Genomic DNA, 16,785 nt, shown 5'->3' with positions numbered 1-16,785 from the left:
GGTTGAGAACCAGTGGTCTAAAACACCTTCCGAGCAATGTTCTCTGTGAGCCACTGGTCCTCAAACTTTTTACGACGCGCCCTTCTTCATGACAGTCAAAACTTTCGCGCCCTCTCTATCGTGATATAAAAAATGATAAAGAGAGCAAGATAGAACCTATGGTCCCTGACTTACCGTGTCTCAATCAATCATGTCTGGCCCACGAGTGCTCTGCAGGTTTGAAACCAGCCCTCGACCAGAGTCGAGTTTGACACCCCTGATGTAAGTAAAATCTAGCTGCGCACTCCAAAACAGCAGTACCTCGTTACTGACCATTGACCAACTCTACAGGTCAAGCTATATGTGAGCCAGATAGACCCTTTCGAGAATATATGTAACAACTGAGAAACTTCTTCAAGAAGAGAAAGACTTGAACAACTGATTTGTTCTCGTATATTGACCGATAGCAATATGCTTTCTGAAGCTTCGACCTACTAGGTTATTGTAGAATATCGACTCAAGAAGAAAGGCTTTCTTTGAAATTTCAATGAAACAAAAAGTCTAAAACAACGAATGAAGAATAGTAGTGTCAGTAACAAAAATGAATGAATTAGTAACAAAAATGAATGAATTCAATAATTCAATGTTACAGCACCTGATAACACACTGAAGGTTATGAATCGCAGAAATTGCAGATTAGCAAGATTTTCCTAAATAATTCACCTGTGGGGTTCAGATTGCCACGATAGAATAATTAGACACGAGCCATTTAGGCAGCTATGGACAATTAGATAGGCTTATATTTATTTCGAAGTTCACGGTCAACATAAGGGCAACCCTTTTCGGCAAAGGATTTCTCTCAGGCGATCTATTGGCACACTTTTCAGATTGCTATATTGAAAAATACGTCCTATGTTTTTGTGCATCGCGGCGTGGTAATGGTAGAAGTGCCAATTTTTATTTTCAATAAATCATGCTTTTTTCGTGAGGGAAGGGTACTCAATAATCAAAAATTTGGCCACATGAAATCCCGTCCAGCGCGAAAGAAATTGAAAAGAGATGCATAAATTGTCAATAAGAGATGTATAAATAATTTATGTTCATTCACCGACTAATTTAGGGCCTCCTTCGAGCTCGGACCCCCAATTGGACGATTTGGGATGCGGCAGTTACGGTCCTGGTAAGAGATCAAAGTTCGGTCGCTGGTTGCTTGTTGAGATTTTACTATTGGAAATATTTTGCGCTTCAATCCCATATATATATATTATTTGCATGTGCTGGTATATTCGTTGTCAAGGTTGTTATAACAGCCATCGCGGTCGGGCTCATACCCTGTGCTACGTACGAATCAGATGTACACAATCCGAATCCCCATCTGTGATTGGCAATACGGGAAATAAAATGTATTGGGTTTTGTTTTAGTGCTTTGTGTGACTATAGTAAATCAACTGGGAATGTCATGGAGATATCTGCCCACTTTGAATTTGGTACTGCACCCAGTTATTCATTTTAACGCGAATGTATTCCAAACAACGCTCCGCTCCGCGACTATGTTGACTGCATATGATTTCTTAAATATAGTAGCCTTAACAGCCCCTAAAGCACGGTAACGTAATATATTTTCGAATATTCCAACAATGCATGGGTATTGTGTTATTATAAACATTTTGCGTTAGCCGAGAAGATACACTGTAAAAAATCTGGTAGATCTACAAAGATATCTCTGTAAATTTTACAACGAATATCCAGTGGCAGCCGATAACTGGGCGTAGCATGTAATTTAACATTTTGGTATGTAATATTAACTAAATATAGCTGTAACGTCAATTTACCAGAATTTCTTCGAAAACAACAAAAAGTTTCTCGTTATTGCAGTTTACCATGCTGCTTGTAACATTGATTAGCTTTTGAATCCTTGTAGCCAGGGTATACCTGCAATTGAATGTTACTATATCATTCCCATATGGTGATTCGACCTGGTTTAACCTCGTTCGCGAAACAGGGGTAGGTTATACGGACCCGATATTGGTATAGTACAGTACAACAAATTACTGACTGGCAGCGAAGTTCATGTTGCGACATTACTGGCCTGGCGGTTGCAATTCGCGCTGGCTGTATTTCCATATACCCACCCTTGCAGGCACTGACGAGCAAAACCATTGCTTACCATGCTGCAGTGCTAGGACTAGGGCTGGGCAAAATCGAGTACCTGGGTGATTCGATTCTGAATCACGTCTTACGCTTCGAGTCGAGTCGAGTATCACTCATTATGCTGCTGACGTCACAGCAGAATGTGCTATGTCAAAGCCTCAAATATGTACCTTTTATGCCACAACAAATAACATAATGTCAGTTATCCGTCACATCAAAGATTCTTCGGTATTTTTTCGACCATACCGATTTCATTGTACTTCTTGACAATGCTGTGGGATGATCATGACTTCGGAAATGTGTTATTTCCAGTCACGCTCGTAGCTTTGTACTATGTCTCGTATGCTGCGACACGGCCAATCAAGGTTTGAAGGCTTTCTCAATTGGAAATAGTATCAAAATTATAATTCTCGTTAGTAAATTAACTTTCAGTGGTGAGGAGCGTATAATTTCAGTACTCGAAAAATTCATCTTCTACTACTCGACTCGAATCATTAAAATTAATACTCGATTCAGATTCGAGTACTCGAATCATTGTGCCCATCCCTAGCTAGGACCCGTGTCTGCGTGAATAGGTAAGGTAGCGACGGAGGAATGAAATTCACCGTAAAATCTAGAGCAAAATCAATAATCCGCTTTGGCAAGCCCATACGCACGCGAGAAGTCGAAAGATGCAGTAAATGACGGCGTAGAGGAGGGCTGCTTATAACCAGATATACCTAATGGAAATATTGCCAATATTTGCGCTGTAACGCATGCTTTCGTAAACTTATAACGATCTGCGTGAGTTGAGTCTATCGACTAGATGAAGCAGATTGTATTACTAATGTTACGACGATACGGGTTGGTCTGACACCGTTGACTGAACACTGAACAGTAAACAACCAAAACACCACTGTGACATCATAGACACGGGCTGCTCGTTAGGTAAGTAAGTAGTGAACAATACATGGCGCAAATCTAAGTTTATCGAATATTACACGAAAAAGAAAGGGAAATATGTATAGTTCATCTTTCCATATTGTAAAATAACCTAACTGACACATTATAATGCAACCAGTAGATATTATTGGTGGCGTAGGTTAAGCGGATGAATATCGCCGATTAATAGGAGTCTCAACAGATCGAATTTGACGTGCCTTTACTGCCTTCGATATTGTAGACTGTGGTGAGCTTTGAGCGCAGGAGACGTTAATCTTATCATGAAGAAAGTTGACATCATCCTCAAAGATTACAAGAACTGGTAATAGGAGACTCGCCGCATAAGGTACAATATCTCAATATAAGGCAAAGTAATAACTTTGAAAAATTTACGATAGATTGCAAGGGCCGGTCGATTCTATTTCCATTGTACCGATATCGGATCCTATACTGTATATTTTCCCAACAACTGACGTGATTTTTTGCAGTTGTACGTTACACGATATTGCATGTGTGGGAGGTAGGCTACTAACAAATAATTGTACTTCGGAAATGTTGGATGTACAGTGTATGCCCGCATGGATTGAATGAATGTATGTAAAAGGATAAACCGTGACACATTATACGAATATCATCGTAGAAAATATCTTCATCGTCTGTTTGATATATCGATGGTTGGCTCTAAGCTGTTAATAATCCTAGCAGTAGTGAGTGATGATATTTTTGGATCATTTCCGCGCCCACTTCATCATCAGAATAGGCCTAGTTATGATTCCCAAACTGTCTTTTGGGAATTTTGGTATAAATATTGAAAGTCAAGAATTGGCCTACAGCTAAATGGACATAGGTTTCAGTTATGATCATTTCGTATAATCAGACTCTTTCATTGTGATTAACACATGAACATTTTTGTGAATGAACTGTTTTGTAGCAAAGTGCATTTGCTGCAAAATGTTTAGAAATTGTCTAGTGTGCCAGGCTGAAAAGGTTATGAAGCACTGTTATATGCCTATTCATGACATTTAAAGACCTATTCATGACATTTAAAGACTTATTACTAGTAATACATACATGTTTTAAGAGTTTTGCAACTTGATTGCTGGTTATAGTTGGTCATTCAATCAAGTCCTTCATAGTAAGTTCATTTTTGCCAATAGAGTGTAGGCTAATTGCCGACACGCCATTTGGATGTATTTCAGAAAAAGGAGAAGTTTCTCTGTTTTTCTTTGGTCAGCTACTGTGTTGATTGTGTGCTCCATATTTGAAAACAAATCTGTTTGTGAAATATTTTTATTGCTTATTTATGAGCAAGTGATAACCTACATATGGAAATATGTAATGAAAATACCCATTAAAATTAACTATCGTTGATGAATTTCAAATTTTTTTTTTAGATTGTAATGACTGCCTTGTAGTCTGCCTGTGAATGCAGCTCGGTGGCCATGGATATAACTTCTTCGTATTTAGTTTTGCAATTTGTCCTGGACCTATAAAGGTGTCTTGTAGATATAGCTAGACCTACCCTATTTATTACTAGGCCAACTACCACAAACCAACTCACCATGATTATTTGATACACTTCTCAATTGACAGATCTTTTAGACATATATTGGTTTGGAATAAAAATGGAATTGTGTGACATATGTAGCTTCCCAATTAAAAAGAGTATCAGAGATCAATATCTGCGCCATATGCGGTTGCATATTGGCATGAGGAAATGTCTTTTCAAGTGCCAACAAAGCAACTGTCATGCTTCCTACAGCAGTTTTGGATCATTGAAATCTCACTATGCACGGAAGCATCGAGTCGTGTACGAACGGAGTCACAAACTGTATTCTGCTTCTGACATAAACATGCAATGTAAAAAAGAAGGTTGCGAAGAAATTTGTGAGAGTTACTCCGCACTTGTAAGTCATTTGAAGAAACACTTGAAAGATGGTGTCAAAGTGGAGTGCCCGCACCTGGATTGTTGTGTGAAATACAGTATTGTATCTTCGTTTACCTGCCATTTAGCCAGACATCATGGCTCTCCAAGTCATGGCAGTTCAATCACAAACCAGCAAGTATTGCCGAGAATATCCAGCGAAGAAACTGTCGCAACAGGCAGCAACCATTTACAGGTTGACTATGAATTTCCTGCTCCGCCAGCACACCTGTGTGAAGACGATTTGCTTGTATGGTCCATAGCGCATACTCTGCTAGGTTTGGAAAGCTCACATCTTGTTGCAAATTCGGCTATTCAATATCTAGTGGACAAGTTTTCTACATGCTTAGATATCTCATTCACTAATATTGAAGAATCGCTGTATGGTGCTTTGAGGAATTCATCTATCCCATTGGAAACACAACGTTCTATTATTGATATTGTGAACCGCAACAAAATCAAGTGCTTCCAGGACACGGGTCTCTTGTCTTCCGCTTACCGGCGTCGTCAGTATTACTCTGCGGAATTCAACTTGGTGGCACCCGTACCCTTGGTACTAGGTCAATCTGGCAGAAGACAATGTACGGCGTATTATGTACCAATCCGGAAGACTTTGCATACAATTTTAAATGATAGTTCAGTAAAAAATGCCCTATCACAGGACAATAGACCATTCCCAGCAACGGTTTTGCATGATATTAAAGACGGTCTGCGATTTAAGAGTGCCTGTTTTGACGATAACGACTTGCAATTATTGTTATTCCAAGATGCATTTGAACCATGCAATCCTATCGGATCAAGTAAAGGAAAGCATAAATTGGTTGGTGTGTATGGCATTCTTGGAAATCTGCCACCCGAACATAGATCCAATGTTGATTCCATTTTTCTGATCATGCTACTTGAAGAAAAATGGTTGAAAAAATTCGGTCAACGTGTTGTTTTTCACAGGTTGGTGAATGACTTGACAGAATTAGAAAATGTGGGTTTGGATATTGATGGAAATACGCTGAAATGTAAGCTTTTTTCCATTATCGGAGATAACCTTGGTTCTCACGCTATTGGCGGTTTTTTAGAAAGTTTCAGTAGTAATTACTTCTGTCGTTACTGTTTGGTAACTAGGCATGCCTTTTTAGAAAATGAATTAACAATTGGTGAACCACGAACTGAGGAAACATATAATGATGCTGTTGCATCTGTCAAAGCGGATTCTTCACAAAATTCTGTTATGGGGATCAAGTTTGATTCTATTTTCAATAGTCTGACCTCCTTTCATGTGTGCGACTATGGCCTCCCGCCATGCCTGGGTCACGATTTGTTTGAAGGAATAGTGGCCTATGATATGAAGTTGATAATTGATTCCCTTCAGAATATGCATTGGTTTACTCTCGATGTTTTGAATGAGTGCATTTCTAATTTCAATTATTTGGGAACAGACAAATGTGATAAACCAACTCTGATATCAAAAAAGTCTGCGAAATTGTCGGGACATGCTGTACAAAACTGGACCCTGTTGCGCGTCTTTCCACTCCTGGTATGGGATTATGTCGTCAACTCAGATCATCCAATTTGGCATTTATTGTTGCTGTTACGTGACATTGTGGCACTTGTTTGTGCTCCTGCCATTACTCAGGGGCAAATCTGCTGGCTTGAGGTTTGTGTGAATGAATATCTCTGGGGTAGAAAGCGGTTATTTGATGTAAATCTGCGTCCCAAGCATCATTTTCTCTTGCACTACGGTGACATGATCAGGCAACTGGGCCCATTAATTCGGGCGTGGACGATGAGATTTGAAAGTAAACATGGATATTTTAAAAAGTGCGCAAGAAACTCCAAAAATTTCAAAAATCTCTGCCAAAGCTTGTCGTATAGGCATCAACTGAATTTTTCATACATATCAGTTTCCAATTATTTGAAAACTGATTTGACATTTTCCGATAATGACATTCTGCCATTTGCTTCCTGTGGTGAGGAGATTCGACATATCTTGGAATCTTATGATTTGAATCCACATAACTGTACGTGCCTGAAAAAAGTACAGCAATTTGGCACCGTTTATGACCAGTCAATGTTTCTCATAGACGGCAATCAGGTATCCTTTGATCTGCTATTCCAGAGAATTGTCATAATTGTTGTGGCACGTGTGAATACTCTTTTTTTCATTACACAACCTGTCTTGGGTAGAAAACTAGTAAACATGGGAGTCTACCAGTTGAAAGAGTGTCCCTCTCCCCTACGCATGCTGCGAGCGAATGATATGATTGATACGACTCCGTTACATAATTATAGGGGCTTTGTAGTTATCAAGCATTTCCCTCCGGATGAATGAATCACCTTTCTGATGCTTATGGATATTGGGAAGATTTTGATGACATGATCAAAATTGAAAGATGTTCATTCCTGCAATTTTAAACTCATGAATGTGAATATGTCAATATTTTTGTTTTACTATCAACCCATTTCAATTTTTGGTTGCCGCTATCTCAAATGATGTCTATATTTAACCAGTCTGTTACAGAGAGTTGTGTACTTGATGGTGTAGATTCTCTGCTACCAAAAATTATGTCGTATAACACTATTGATTTGCAGTCCTTTTTGGATATCATCAGGTCCTGTGAAATATCCGCGACAAGAGATCAAGAGGAAAAATTGTTGCAATTTATTATCGAAAGTGGGGCGGAGACCATTCGTGACCTCGATTTTATCGATCCAGATGATATCGGTGACATCCTGCCTCTTGTGAAGAGAAAGAAATTTATAAAACATATCAAGAATTGCATAACTTCCCAACCATTGGAAAATGTCTCCGTCGACGATTCCTCCACTAGTGAGTGTATAAGCAACCACAGTTATGACAATGACAGCTCTACTACAGACCTAGAAACTGATGAAGAATCAGCTCGAGATTTTCAATTTCCATGGAGCAGGATTCCCTTGAGCATGAAAAGTTGGCTCGGAACAAGGAGACCAAGTCCTGCTGAGAGACAAGCTTTCGTCCGCATTGTTACCGAGGCCATCATGGAGCAAAACTCAAATCCATCAAGGGGTAACTTGAAGCCAATTGCCAAGAAAATGGTTTCGCTATTCCCAAAATCACTGCGAACTATTCCTTTTGGTAGTGCAGCAAACTCGGAGTCCGACTATTATGGTCTTTTATGCCAATTGGAGCAAAGAGTGCGTAACGTCAATAGATCAATTTCAGTACGTGATGGCCTGATAAACAAAGAAGACCACGGATGTAAGAGGTTCAATCCACCTCTTACAAAGCCTGAGGAGGAACTTGAGAGTGTAAGATTAGAAATGCTTACACACTTCCAAGAGACAAGCAATGTTGCAACAAGTGTTACATCCTCAAAATTATCTGAGGTATTCGCCAATTTGCGTAGAATAATCAATTCGGGCGTTAGCGTGTGCGAAATACAACGCAATTGGCCAATGCTTTTCACGTATTCCGGATATTGCTGTCATTACAACGACTTGGTGGATGGCCATCCTCTCGAGGACTTCAGATTCAATTATATGAAGGATGCCTTGGAGATGGTGTGTTTCTTACAATCACTTCAATCAAAAAACATAGCAATCCGCCGACTATGTGTGGAGATGCTGAATGTCAAGAAATCAGAGCAGAATCCAGACCCAAACATCCTTGGTCTCATTCTCCTTATAATCATGTATTTTAAGGAAGATGTTGGAAGTTTATATAAAAAAGTAAGAATGATCTGGTTTCTAAGATTAATCAATTCTAATGTATATTGATCAATTACAGAATGTTTTTGATGACACACCACCAACTCCTTGTATAATTACGAATGGTAAGTTCTTCAAATTTATCATCTATTGAATAACTTGGTGCATTAGTTGTCGTTTTCTTGCTGTGATTGAGATGTCATTATGCCAGGGTTGACTTTTTGCCATCCGTATCTTTCGTTGGAATAAAGCTATGATTAATCCAACGGTCAGATGCTACTTACGGGTTTACTAATATCATACTTCCAGCTAATTACTCATGTCGTTGATGATCGACTATTTATCGTCACTTCATATGTAGAACCTATAGAAATTATTGTACAATTAGTTAAGGATTCATGTATAGGGGTGTTCAATAAACCTTTTTTTTCAAATTTCATCGGCTTAGTTGTCAAATCGTCAGGTTACCTAAAACAAAATGTTGCACATCAAATTTGACTCAATTCCAACCAGTAGATGCCAAGGTCAGTCACATTGAAATTTCGGTCATTTTTGAAATAAAGGGATGTCTTATCCACTTGTTTTAATATTGACAAGGGCCTATGGTGGAGTTTGGATGAATAGATCGCCAGTAAACGAAAAAAAGATATGACATTGCGAATGGAGTAGATTAGATTTCACTTTTCGTTGTCGTTAATTTCAGTGCGTCAAGTACTCTATTTGAAAATTATCTCACCATCCTTTTAACGTGGCTGTTTCAATGAAGTGGACTAATTTCCAGCTAATCCATGTCATATCTTTTTGTCGTTTACTGGCGATGTTTTCATCCGTACTCCACACCATAGGTCTTTGTCAAGATCAAAACAAGTGGAAAAGACATTCCTACCAATTCAGGCATACCTGGAACATGAGTTTAGGTCATGTCGGTGTGACGAGATTTGTCACCGTAAATCAGAGGTCTCAAACGCGGCCCCTGAGAGCATTTTGTGCGGCCCGCGACGGCATTTTAGAATTTCAAGTATTCAACAATATATTCAAGTACCATATATCTTTTTTTAGATATAAAAACTTGAAGTTCACGCTAAAAGTACTATAAAAATCACTGAAATCTCGAAGAACTTCACTATCACATCACTTCTAAAAGCTACCATGCGGTAGAATATCAGCTGTTACGTCACATTTCTAGTTCATGATAATAAAACATTACCAGTTGATGATTCGTAACTGAAAATTGTGATTTGGTTTGGTGCGGCCTTCTCGTAGAATTACTCGATTTCAGATTTACTGGGGATTAAATAAAAATGACTCGAGTTGAGTCGGGTCAAACGTGAAAATCAGAGAAGGACTTGCGACTCGGGTCGGTGACTTGGTAATCCTAAGGACGCAATGATCTATGAAACTGTCATGGGGAGTAGCAATATATCAAAAGGTCGTAGCTTGCGTTGCGTAGGGTATAGAGCTATCTAATCAGGTCAGTATGGCAACCATTGGTATTCTGTGACCCCTATGACGTATAGTTGTTTGTTCTCTTTGTCCATTTTATTATCGGTGGCGAGTAAGGTAGTAGTACGCTCTACAGCTGTAACACCAATGAATTCCTATTCCAGGGGTTCTTAACCAGGATCCGTAGACCCCATCGAGGTACGGGGCACCACATCAGGGTGCACAAGATGCATTATGCAATTAGGCCTCTATGTAATGGAATATTATCTTGGCCAATTTATTCAACTAGAAAATAGTTTTCGCGCTAGGCGCCATTTCATGTGGATGGGCTTTCTGATTTTAATATAGGTACGGTACCAAAAGAGATTTTGTTGAAAATGGACAGGGGCTATAATAAATGTTATTGGAAGCACAAGGGGTACAATTGCTCAAAAGGTTAAGAAGCAATGCTATTTCTATGGCTCAATAATGATTATGTTTAAGTTGTTATTGATATAATAATAATCAAAGGCAAAATCAAACGCTGATTTAATTTGACTTTATCAATGACAGTAACAATAGCTGATACTTATCACGACCAATGTTCCCTCTAATTTATGACGAGTCTTCGCACACTCACCAACTAACTGTGCAGACCCTTGGACAACAGTGCGTAACGACTAAAAAAGTGCGCAACTTAGATTCTCTGTGCGAAGTGACCGTGACAGTGCTGCGCATGTGCGCAGCTTCGAGAGAACATTGATCGTGGCTGTGTCAACACCAGGATTAGGCTACACTGCTCAAATGATCTAATATCAGATCAATCGTCAGTAGATTTTCAATAATTCTACATGAATTGTGGCACGTCAAAGGTCCACTAGCTACAATATTTTATTACGACAGTTTTACGATGTCATGATGCATCCTGTCGCATGATGTCTATAACTCATTAATTAAAAAAATGATGCCAGGCACAAACATAAAAATAATTCGATTCACATTTCCACTATGTTCGTGGTGTGCCTGTCTGCAAGGTCCCGTCAAATATGGCCTTCTTGGAAATTTTACATTGAATATCCCTATTTTTGATGCTGCGGCCCACGGCGTCATCAAAAACTAGGAAATTGGCCGCAAGCACATTTGAGTTTGAGACCTCTGGTGTAAATACTATTATTTTAAAAATGTCCGAAATTTCAATTTGACTGACCTCGGCATCTACTGGTCGTTTGTTTAGGTAACCTGACTATTTGACAACTAAGCCGATGAAATTTGAAAAAAAGTTTTTTTAACACCCCTATTCATGTACAATGACTTTCCTTCTCTCACTGAAGGATTTAGAAAACTCACTAAATTTAATTTATCATTTTATTTGGCACTGTCTGTAAGTATTCTGTTTCAAGGTGAGCCGATTCTGCAAGCAACAAACTTTTCACTAAGTGTGGACAAAAGCCTGGTAATGGAGGGGATTTCGTCACCGCTGGAAGCGCTGACCGTTTTGTTTGCAAGCTACTATATCTTTAATATAGCGTACCCAGACAATCTCTCCTTAACGCTGCAATTCTTGGAAAGGTATGATTTAACTTATTTCTTCGCTCCAATTGGACATAAATCTTGAATTTATCAATGTTTTGCAGTCAAGTTGCTGGGATCAAGGCGTCTAGTGGCTTCAAACGAGGGAGAGCGAAGAAAAAGAAAAATAGCATTGAGGGAATACCAATAGCTGTCATCGGGTTATTGGACCGTTTCCAATTTTGGAAAGATTCCCTGAAATGAATGCTGTGAAGTTTTGGAAATAAGATCTAGCTAGTTGCAATATGATTTGAATATCGGTGTGAATAAGGGTTCTTTTCCCTTGCTGCATGAATATTAGGGTTGTTTAAAAATATTTTGATAAAATTGGGAGGGTGGCTAAAAATGCTTTACATCAGAGTTTAATAATATGATAATTTCCCACTGTACATGGTATTTTTTATCTAATCCTATAACTTTTACTTCCACGGATGCGGCCATATTTCTTATGCACTGTCTTCCCAGAGAATTCCATGGTGCAGCAAGTATACAATTTGAAATACTTTTTTCATGTTGAATCAAAAGTTTTCTTCTATAATAGCCTCACTTAAACAGACTGCATTAAGCCAAATTTTATTTACAGCGACTTTTAGCTAACTTCACAATTTTATCAATTAGCCAGTAAAATTTGAAAAAGAAGTTGCTTTTTAACAGCCCTAATGAATATGCGCTTTTGTACTGTAACTTAGTGCTTTCGTTGTTATTTGTTCTTATCCAGCCTTGAGAAGGGTGATTTCGTTATAGATTACTAACCTACGATGGTGAGTAATAATTTCATCTTCCAGCATGAATAAATGCAGTTGTATTTTCCAATGTCGTTTTGGGAGTGTCAAGAATTTTTTTCGATTTTTGGACATCACGTTGCTTCGCGATACATGTGGATGTCGGTTAATTTACATCCCAGCAGGTAATCATGCGTTACATCGACAGCTTGTAGAACTGCCCAATAAGTGGTTATTTACAGTTCCAGTTTGCAAATGTACCAGCAAGCATGTAGGCAGGATCTACGTGAGGTATCTGTAATATTACAGTCTGACGTGTAAAGTGAGATTACAGGATTGTTGTAAGTTTGATTTACATTGGCTGACGGTAATGTTACATTACCGCGAAATGTCTGGCTACCGTGCTTCCAAACATTTCGCGGTAAATCGCGTTTTTTTTTTACAGTGTACATGTTGCAATTTCGTATGTAGCCATCCTCCGACGAACTGTCGAAAGTATGCAACCACCCTCCCCCGACCAAATATGCTTAGATATTTCTGCCACTTGAAGTAGTTTTCACATGTCTTAGAAATCACTACTTATACTGTTAATTGACTAGAAAATACATGGCGTTACTTGTGCTACTTGAGTAGCAACACCAATCACTTTTACAATCTCTAGTTCAGTGGTTCTCAACCGTGGGTCTGCGAAGCCTCTAAATTTACAAAATAGTTGATAACCTAATTTATATTTTAAAAATTAGTAAAATCACGAGGCTGCAGTTTTGCTTCATTACAGTAGAACACATTATCAACAGGAAGGCCGTCTGAGATGGAATATCCTGCTGTGTGGACTCATTTTAGTTGCCAAATTGCCAATAGCCAACTGATACAAATATTTGGCTGTGTAAACGTGTTTTGTTGGGCATTGTGTGAAAAATAAATGGTTGGATTAGTAAAGTCGATCACGAAGACTTCGTAATGTTCGCAAAAATCCGTTTTCTCCTGTGATATAGGCCTACATAACCATTTCCCCTAATAACTCCAAGGTGAGCTGCTACACTGTAAAAAATAAAAACCTCGATTTACCGCGAAATGTTTGGAAGCACGGTAGCCAGACATTTCGTGGTAATCTGACATTACCGTTAGTCAATGTAAATTTAACTTACACTCGTCCGTTAATATCACTTTACACACCAGACTATAATGTTACAGTCAACTCCGGTACATCCAATCTACATGTTCTCCTGTACATTTATTACCGATACTGTCATTTTACCGCCTACCTACCTACATGCTGTCCCTGTAAATCAGGATTACATACCAGCTTGTAAATTCACGTACATCCATACCTATCGCAAAGCAACCCGATACTAAAATATAGCAAAATTTTCTTCACATTCCCAAAACGACATTGGAACAAACTGTATATTCATTCATGATATCACAATGAAGTGGTTATCGATGGGAAAGTATTGCTGCTGGAGGTCTAATTCTTCTTTAGGAGACATGCAGTAACACGAGTGGTCTCAAGAAAAGGTGAATTAATTCCACCACCGGCCAAACTTCCAATTGTTCCTTTTTCTCGTCCTCATTCCTTTTGTGTAACTAGTATCTTGCAGTTCCACTAAAAAGAATTCATGAGTAAGTCGCTATCTAAAGCAAAGTTCCTAACCTAGACATGACATTATAAAGACTTGAGACAAATAAAGACTTGAGACAAATAGGCTAACAAAAATACAACATGTTTTGAAGTACCGGTACTGGTACATTGTGTGATGAAGGCTCCGCCTTGTACATGATATAGCAGAGATTCATGACTAACTTTATCTAATGTGTTGAGGTGGCATGTGTGCCAAACAAATCCAGCATTGGATGAAAACATCTCTGCGCTATGGCCCGAAAATGACATAAACAAGCCAACAGTTTCAACTTCTCCGCGGCGGAGTATGTGGTGTCACAGGTCACTATATAAGTCGACTAATATCCCAAAATAGAACAGAGAATGCGGCGAATGAAATATTTCAATCATGAAATCAAAGTGGTGTGCACACTGCACAGTCGCAGATATTCACCGTAACAAATACTATGTAGTAGCCTACTGTACCTTTTACGATGCGTATCCCATTCAGCGTTCCTAGGAATCTTCCACGATCGTGTCCACTTTCTTCAAGCACAACAACCTTCGCTCCACCCTTTGCTCAAATCTCAATAATGGCCAGACGACGATACGACACTCGAACGATTTCGAAATAAGTGGTATTCATCCGCTGACATGCCACCAATAATATTTACTGGTCACGTTATAATGTTTGACTTAGGTCATTTCTTTTTCATACAGAAACATTTACCATTACATGTAGTCCCTTTCTTTTCCATCTATTTTAGTATAAATTGATATTTATCCCAAGTGTTGTTGACTACTTACTGTACTTACTTAACGAGACGCTGCTTGTGATGTCACAGTTGTGCGTTGATTGTTTACTACGATTCTCAGCAAACCAGTAGCGCGTAACGGTAACCTATTGTAACCTATTACAGGTCGCCTGGTCCGCCATTAACAAATGGTCAAATGAGCGTGCGGTGCTGATATTTCTAGTTTCCAGAACAATATTATACATCCTAAACTTATTTTCTAACTATCAGACCTATCCCTAACAACGAATGTAACCAGCGAGAACGGCCGTATAGCCATAGCCTTAAAATGGCTGTGGTGTGACCACTGACCACATTAGCTACGATTGTCAGTTGTTTATTGTACCCTACTATGGACTATACTGAAATTGGTACTAGGGGCCAACAATTTCCGTACGACACACCCCAGTTTCGCGAACGAGGTTGAATCAGGTCAAATCACCACGAGAATGATATATCAGTAACATTCAGTTCCACGTATATATTGGCTGCAGCGATTATGAAGCTAATCAATCTTCCCAATAGCCTGGTAAACTGCAGTTACGAGTAACTGTCAGTAATTTTGCGAATAAATTCTGGCAACTTGACTACACAGCTAAACTAAGGTAATATTACATATCAAAATGTATAATTACAAACTACGCACAGTTATTCGCTGCGACCGGTAATTCGTTGTAAAATTTACAGAGATTTCTCAGTAAATCTACCAGATTTTTTACAGTGTAGATATAAATTAACAGGCTTGACGTTATATGTTCAATAAAAAAAATAGTTTGTCAATTTTGGTGTCATCATTGTTGCGATCATACCCAAATGTGTCGTCGGAAGCTTTGTGCCCTATTATTACATTCGCCACCACCTCTCTTTGTCTAATGGATTTTCAGCACTCGTTGATATGAAATCGAAGGCGCAGATTTTAAAGACGCGACCACGTATTTCAAAAAAACGTAGTTAAATAATTAGCTTTGAAATAATAGAAGTCAACCCAATTTCTGCATACATAGAATGCTGTTATGTTCAAGAAAAATAATTTTGTTGCTGTTTATCACTAGCCTACAGTTATCACTTGCACATGACAGATGACGATTGTACGATAATTGGGCTAAATTGGAGCTTAAACTTCGTAGAGGGGTCCGCGGGGTCCGTGACGGTCCAAAAGGGGTCCGCGAATACAAAAAGGTTGAGAACCACTGCTCAAGTGCTCAAGTATTACGGCAAATTAGATAGAAACCGCCAAAAATGTAAAGCTTTTTGTATATAGAATTGGCGTTTCATATTGCAAAACACAAACAAAAAGCCTCGATACCATTTAAAAACATCTCTGCCTCGGTTCTAATATGGTATTTGGTGTGGGTTTTTGAATTTGTTTACCAGTGTAATTTTATGGGTCGAAAAAGGCTTCTGATTGAACGATGATATAGACAATCACTGTAGCCAATTTCACCGAAAACTCACTCATTCTGCATTACAACTTTACAACAACCCATGTTTCATGATAGATGATTTCAATAACAATATTTGAATTTTTGCTATTGTATGCCAACCGTGATGTCACTAACGAAAGCTGAAATTTGATTAATTTATGAAAATGAGAAAAATTGATACGGAAAAAATATGACGTGATGGAGAAATTATTAGCACAGAATCGGATTCAGCAACCATAAATTAGCCTAAATCAACCATTGAAATTTTTGACCCTAATTTTTGGTCGAAATTTGTAAACCATGCAGTGTTATCTCCGTCTCGGTCAACTTTTGCCCCCTTAACGTATGATAAATACCTCTTAAATAAAGTTATGTTTCATTGTTTTTCTGTTCGATTGGTAGTTTGCTTTACTGGGGGTGATATTCCTATTTATGGTGTTGTATTCTGATACGAAGGTATTGTATTTTTAGCTTATAATTGTATTTCAATGTTAGGCAATAGTGCTTTATCCCCTGGCACGTTTTTGGTCATAACTTTTTTTCCCCAAAGTAAAAAAAGTGACAAAACCTATCATTGAAAAGCTGATAAAATTAT

At 38.5% G+C, this 16,785-nt stretch overlaps 3 protein-coding genes and 2 long non-coding RNA genes across 5 annotated transcripts in view; 2 read left to right on the top strand and 3 right to left on the bottom strand.

The window, feature by feature from the left end:
- The window catches only part of LOC145447823 (uncharacterized), a 245,308-nt gene that overhangs the window by 71,469 nt on the left and 157,054 nt on the right, over nt 1-16,785 (bottom strand). The window lies entirely within an intron of this gene.
- The window catches only part of LOC145447847 (uncharacterized), a 287,550-nt gene that overhangs the window by 161,931 nt on the left and 108,834 nt on the right, over nt 1-16,785 (bottom strand). The window lies entirely within an intron of this gene.
- LOC145447828 (uncharacterized) overlaps nt 1-16,785 on the top strand; it is a 119,096-nt gene that overhangs the window by 37,164 nt on the left and 65,147 nt on the right. The gene's annotated exons all lie outside the window — the stretch shown is intronic.
- On the top strand, nt 3,404-12,463 carry LOC145448763 (uncharacterized). Its single transcript, XM_080327221.1, has 4 exons — nt 3,404-8,680; nt 8,739-8,784; nt 11,482-11,650; nt 11,716-12,463. Exons 1-4 carry the CDS (start codon nt 7,460-7,462, stop codon nt 11,852-11,854), a joined length of 1,575 nt encoding a protein of 524 aa, XP_080183347.1. The 5' UTR covers nt 3,404-7,459; the 3' UTR covers nt 11,855-12,463.
- On the bottom strand, nt 13,731-15,498 carry LOC145447840 (uncharacterized). The gene is made up of 2 exons (XR_013917722.1): nt 14,459-15,498; nt 13,731-13,978 (listed from the first exon to the last, which is right to left on the bottom strand). It is a non-coding gene; the product is annotated as an uncharacterized LOC145447840 (long non-coding RNA).

Source organism: Botryllus schlosseri, chromosome 10 (genome assembly GCF_051294905.1).
Source record: "Botryllus schlosseri isolate E-star chromosome 10, Bs_hap1, whole genome shotgun sequence".
NCBI lineage: Eukaryota > Metazoa > Chordata > Ascidiacea > Stolidobranchia > Styelidae > Botryllus > Botryllus schlosseri.
The sequence above is the reverse complement of the archived record's forward strand: the minus strand, read 5'-3'. Positions and strand labels throughout refer to the sequence as shown.

What these genes read in the sequence shown, in the direction of transcription:
- LOC145448763 (XM_080327221.1), top strand. Translation starts at nt 7,460, where the DNA reads ATGATGTCTATATTTAACCAGTCTGTTACAGAGAGTTGTGTACTTGAT. An exon ending in TCCTTGTATAATTACGAATG is followed by an intron (nt 8,785 to 11,481) that starts GTAAGTTCTTCA and finishes TTCTGTTTCAAG; the next exon opens with GTGAGCCGATTCTGCAAGCA. An exon ending in ACGCTGCAATTCTTGGAAAG is followed by an intron (nt 11,651 to 11,715) that starts GTATGATTTAAC and finishes AATGTTTTGCAG; the next exon opens with TCAAGTTGCTGGGATCAAGG.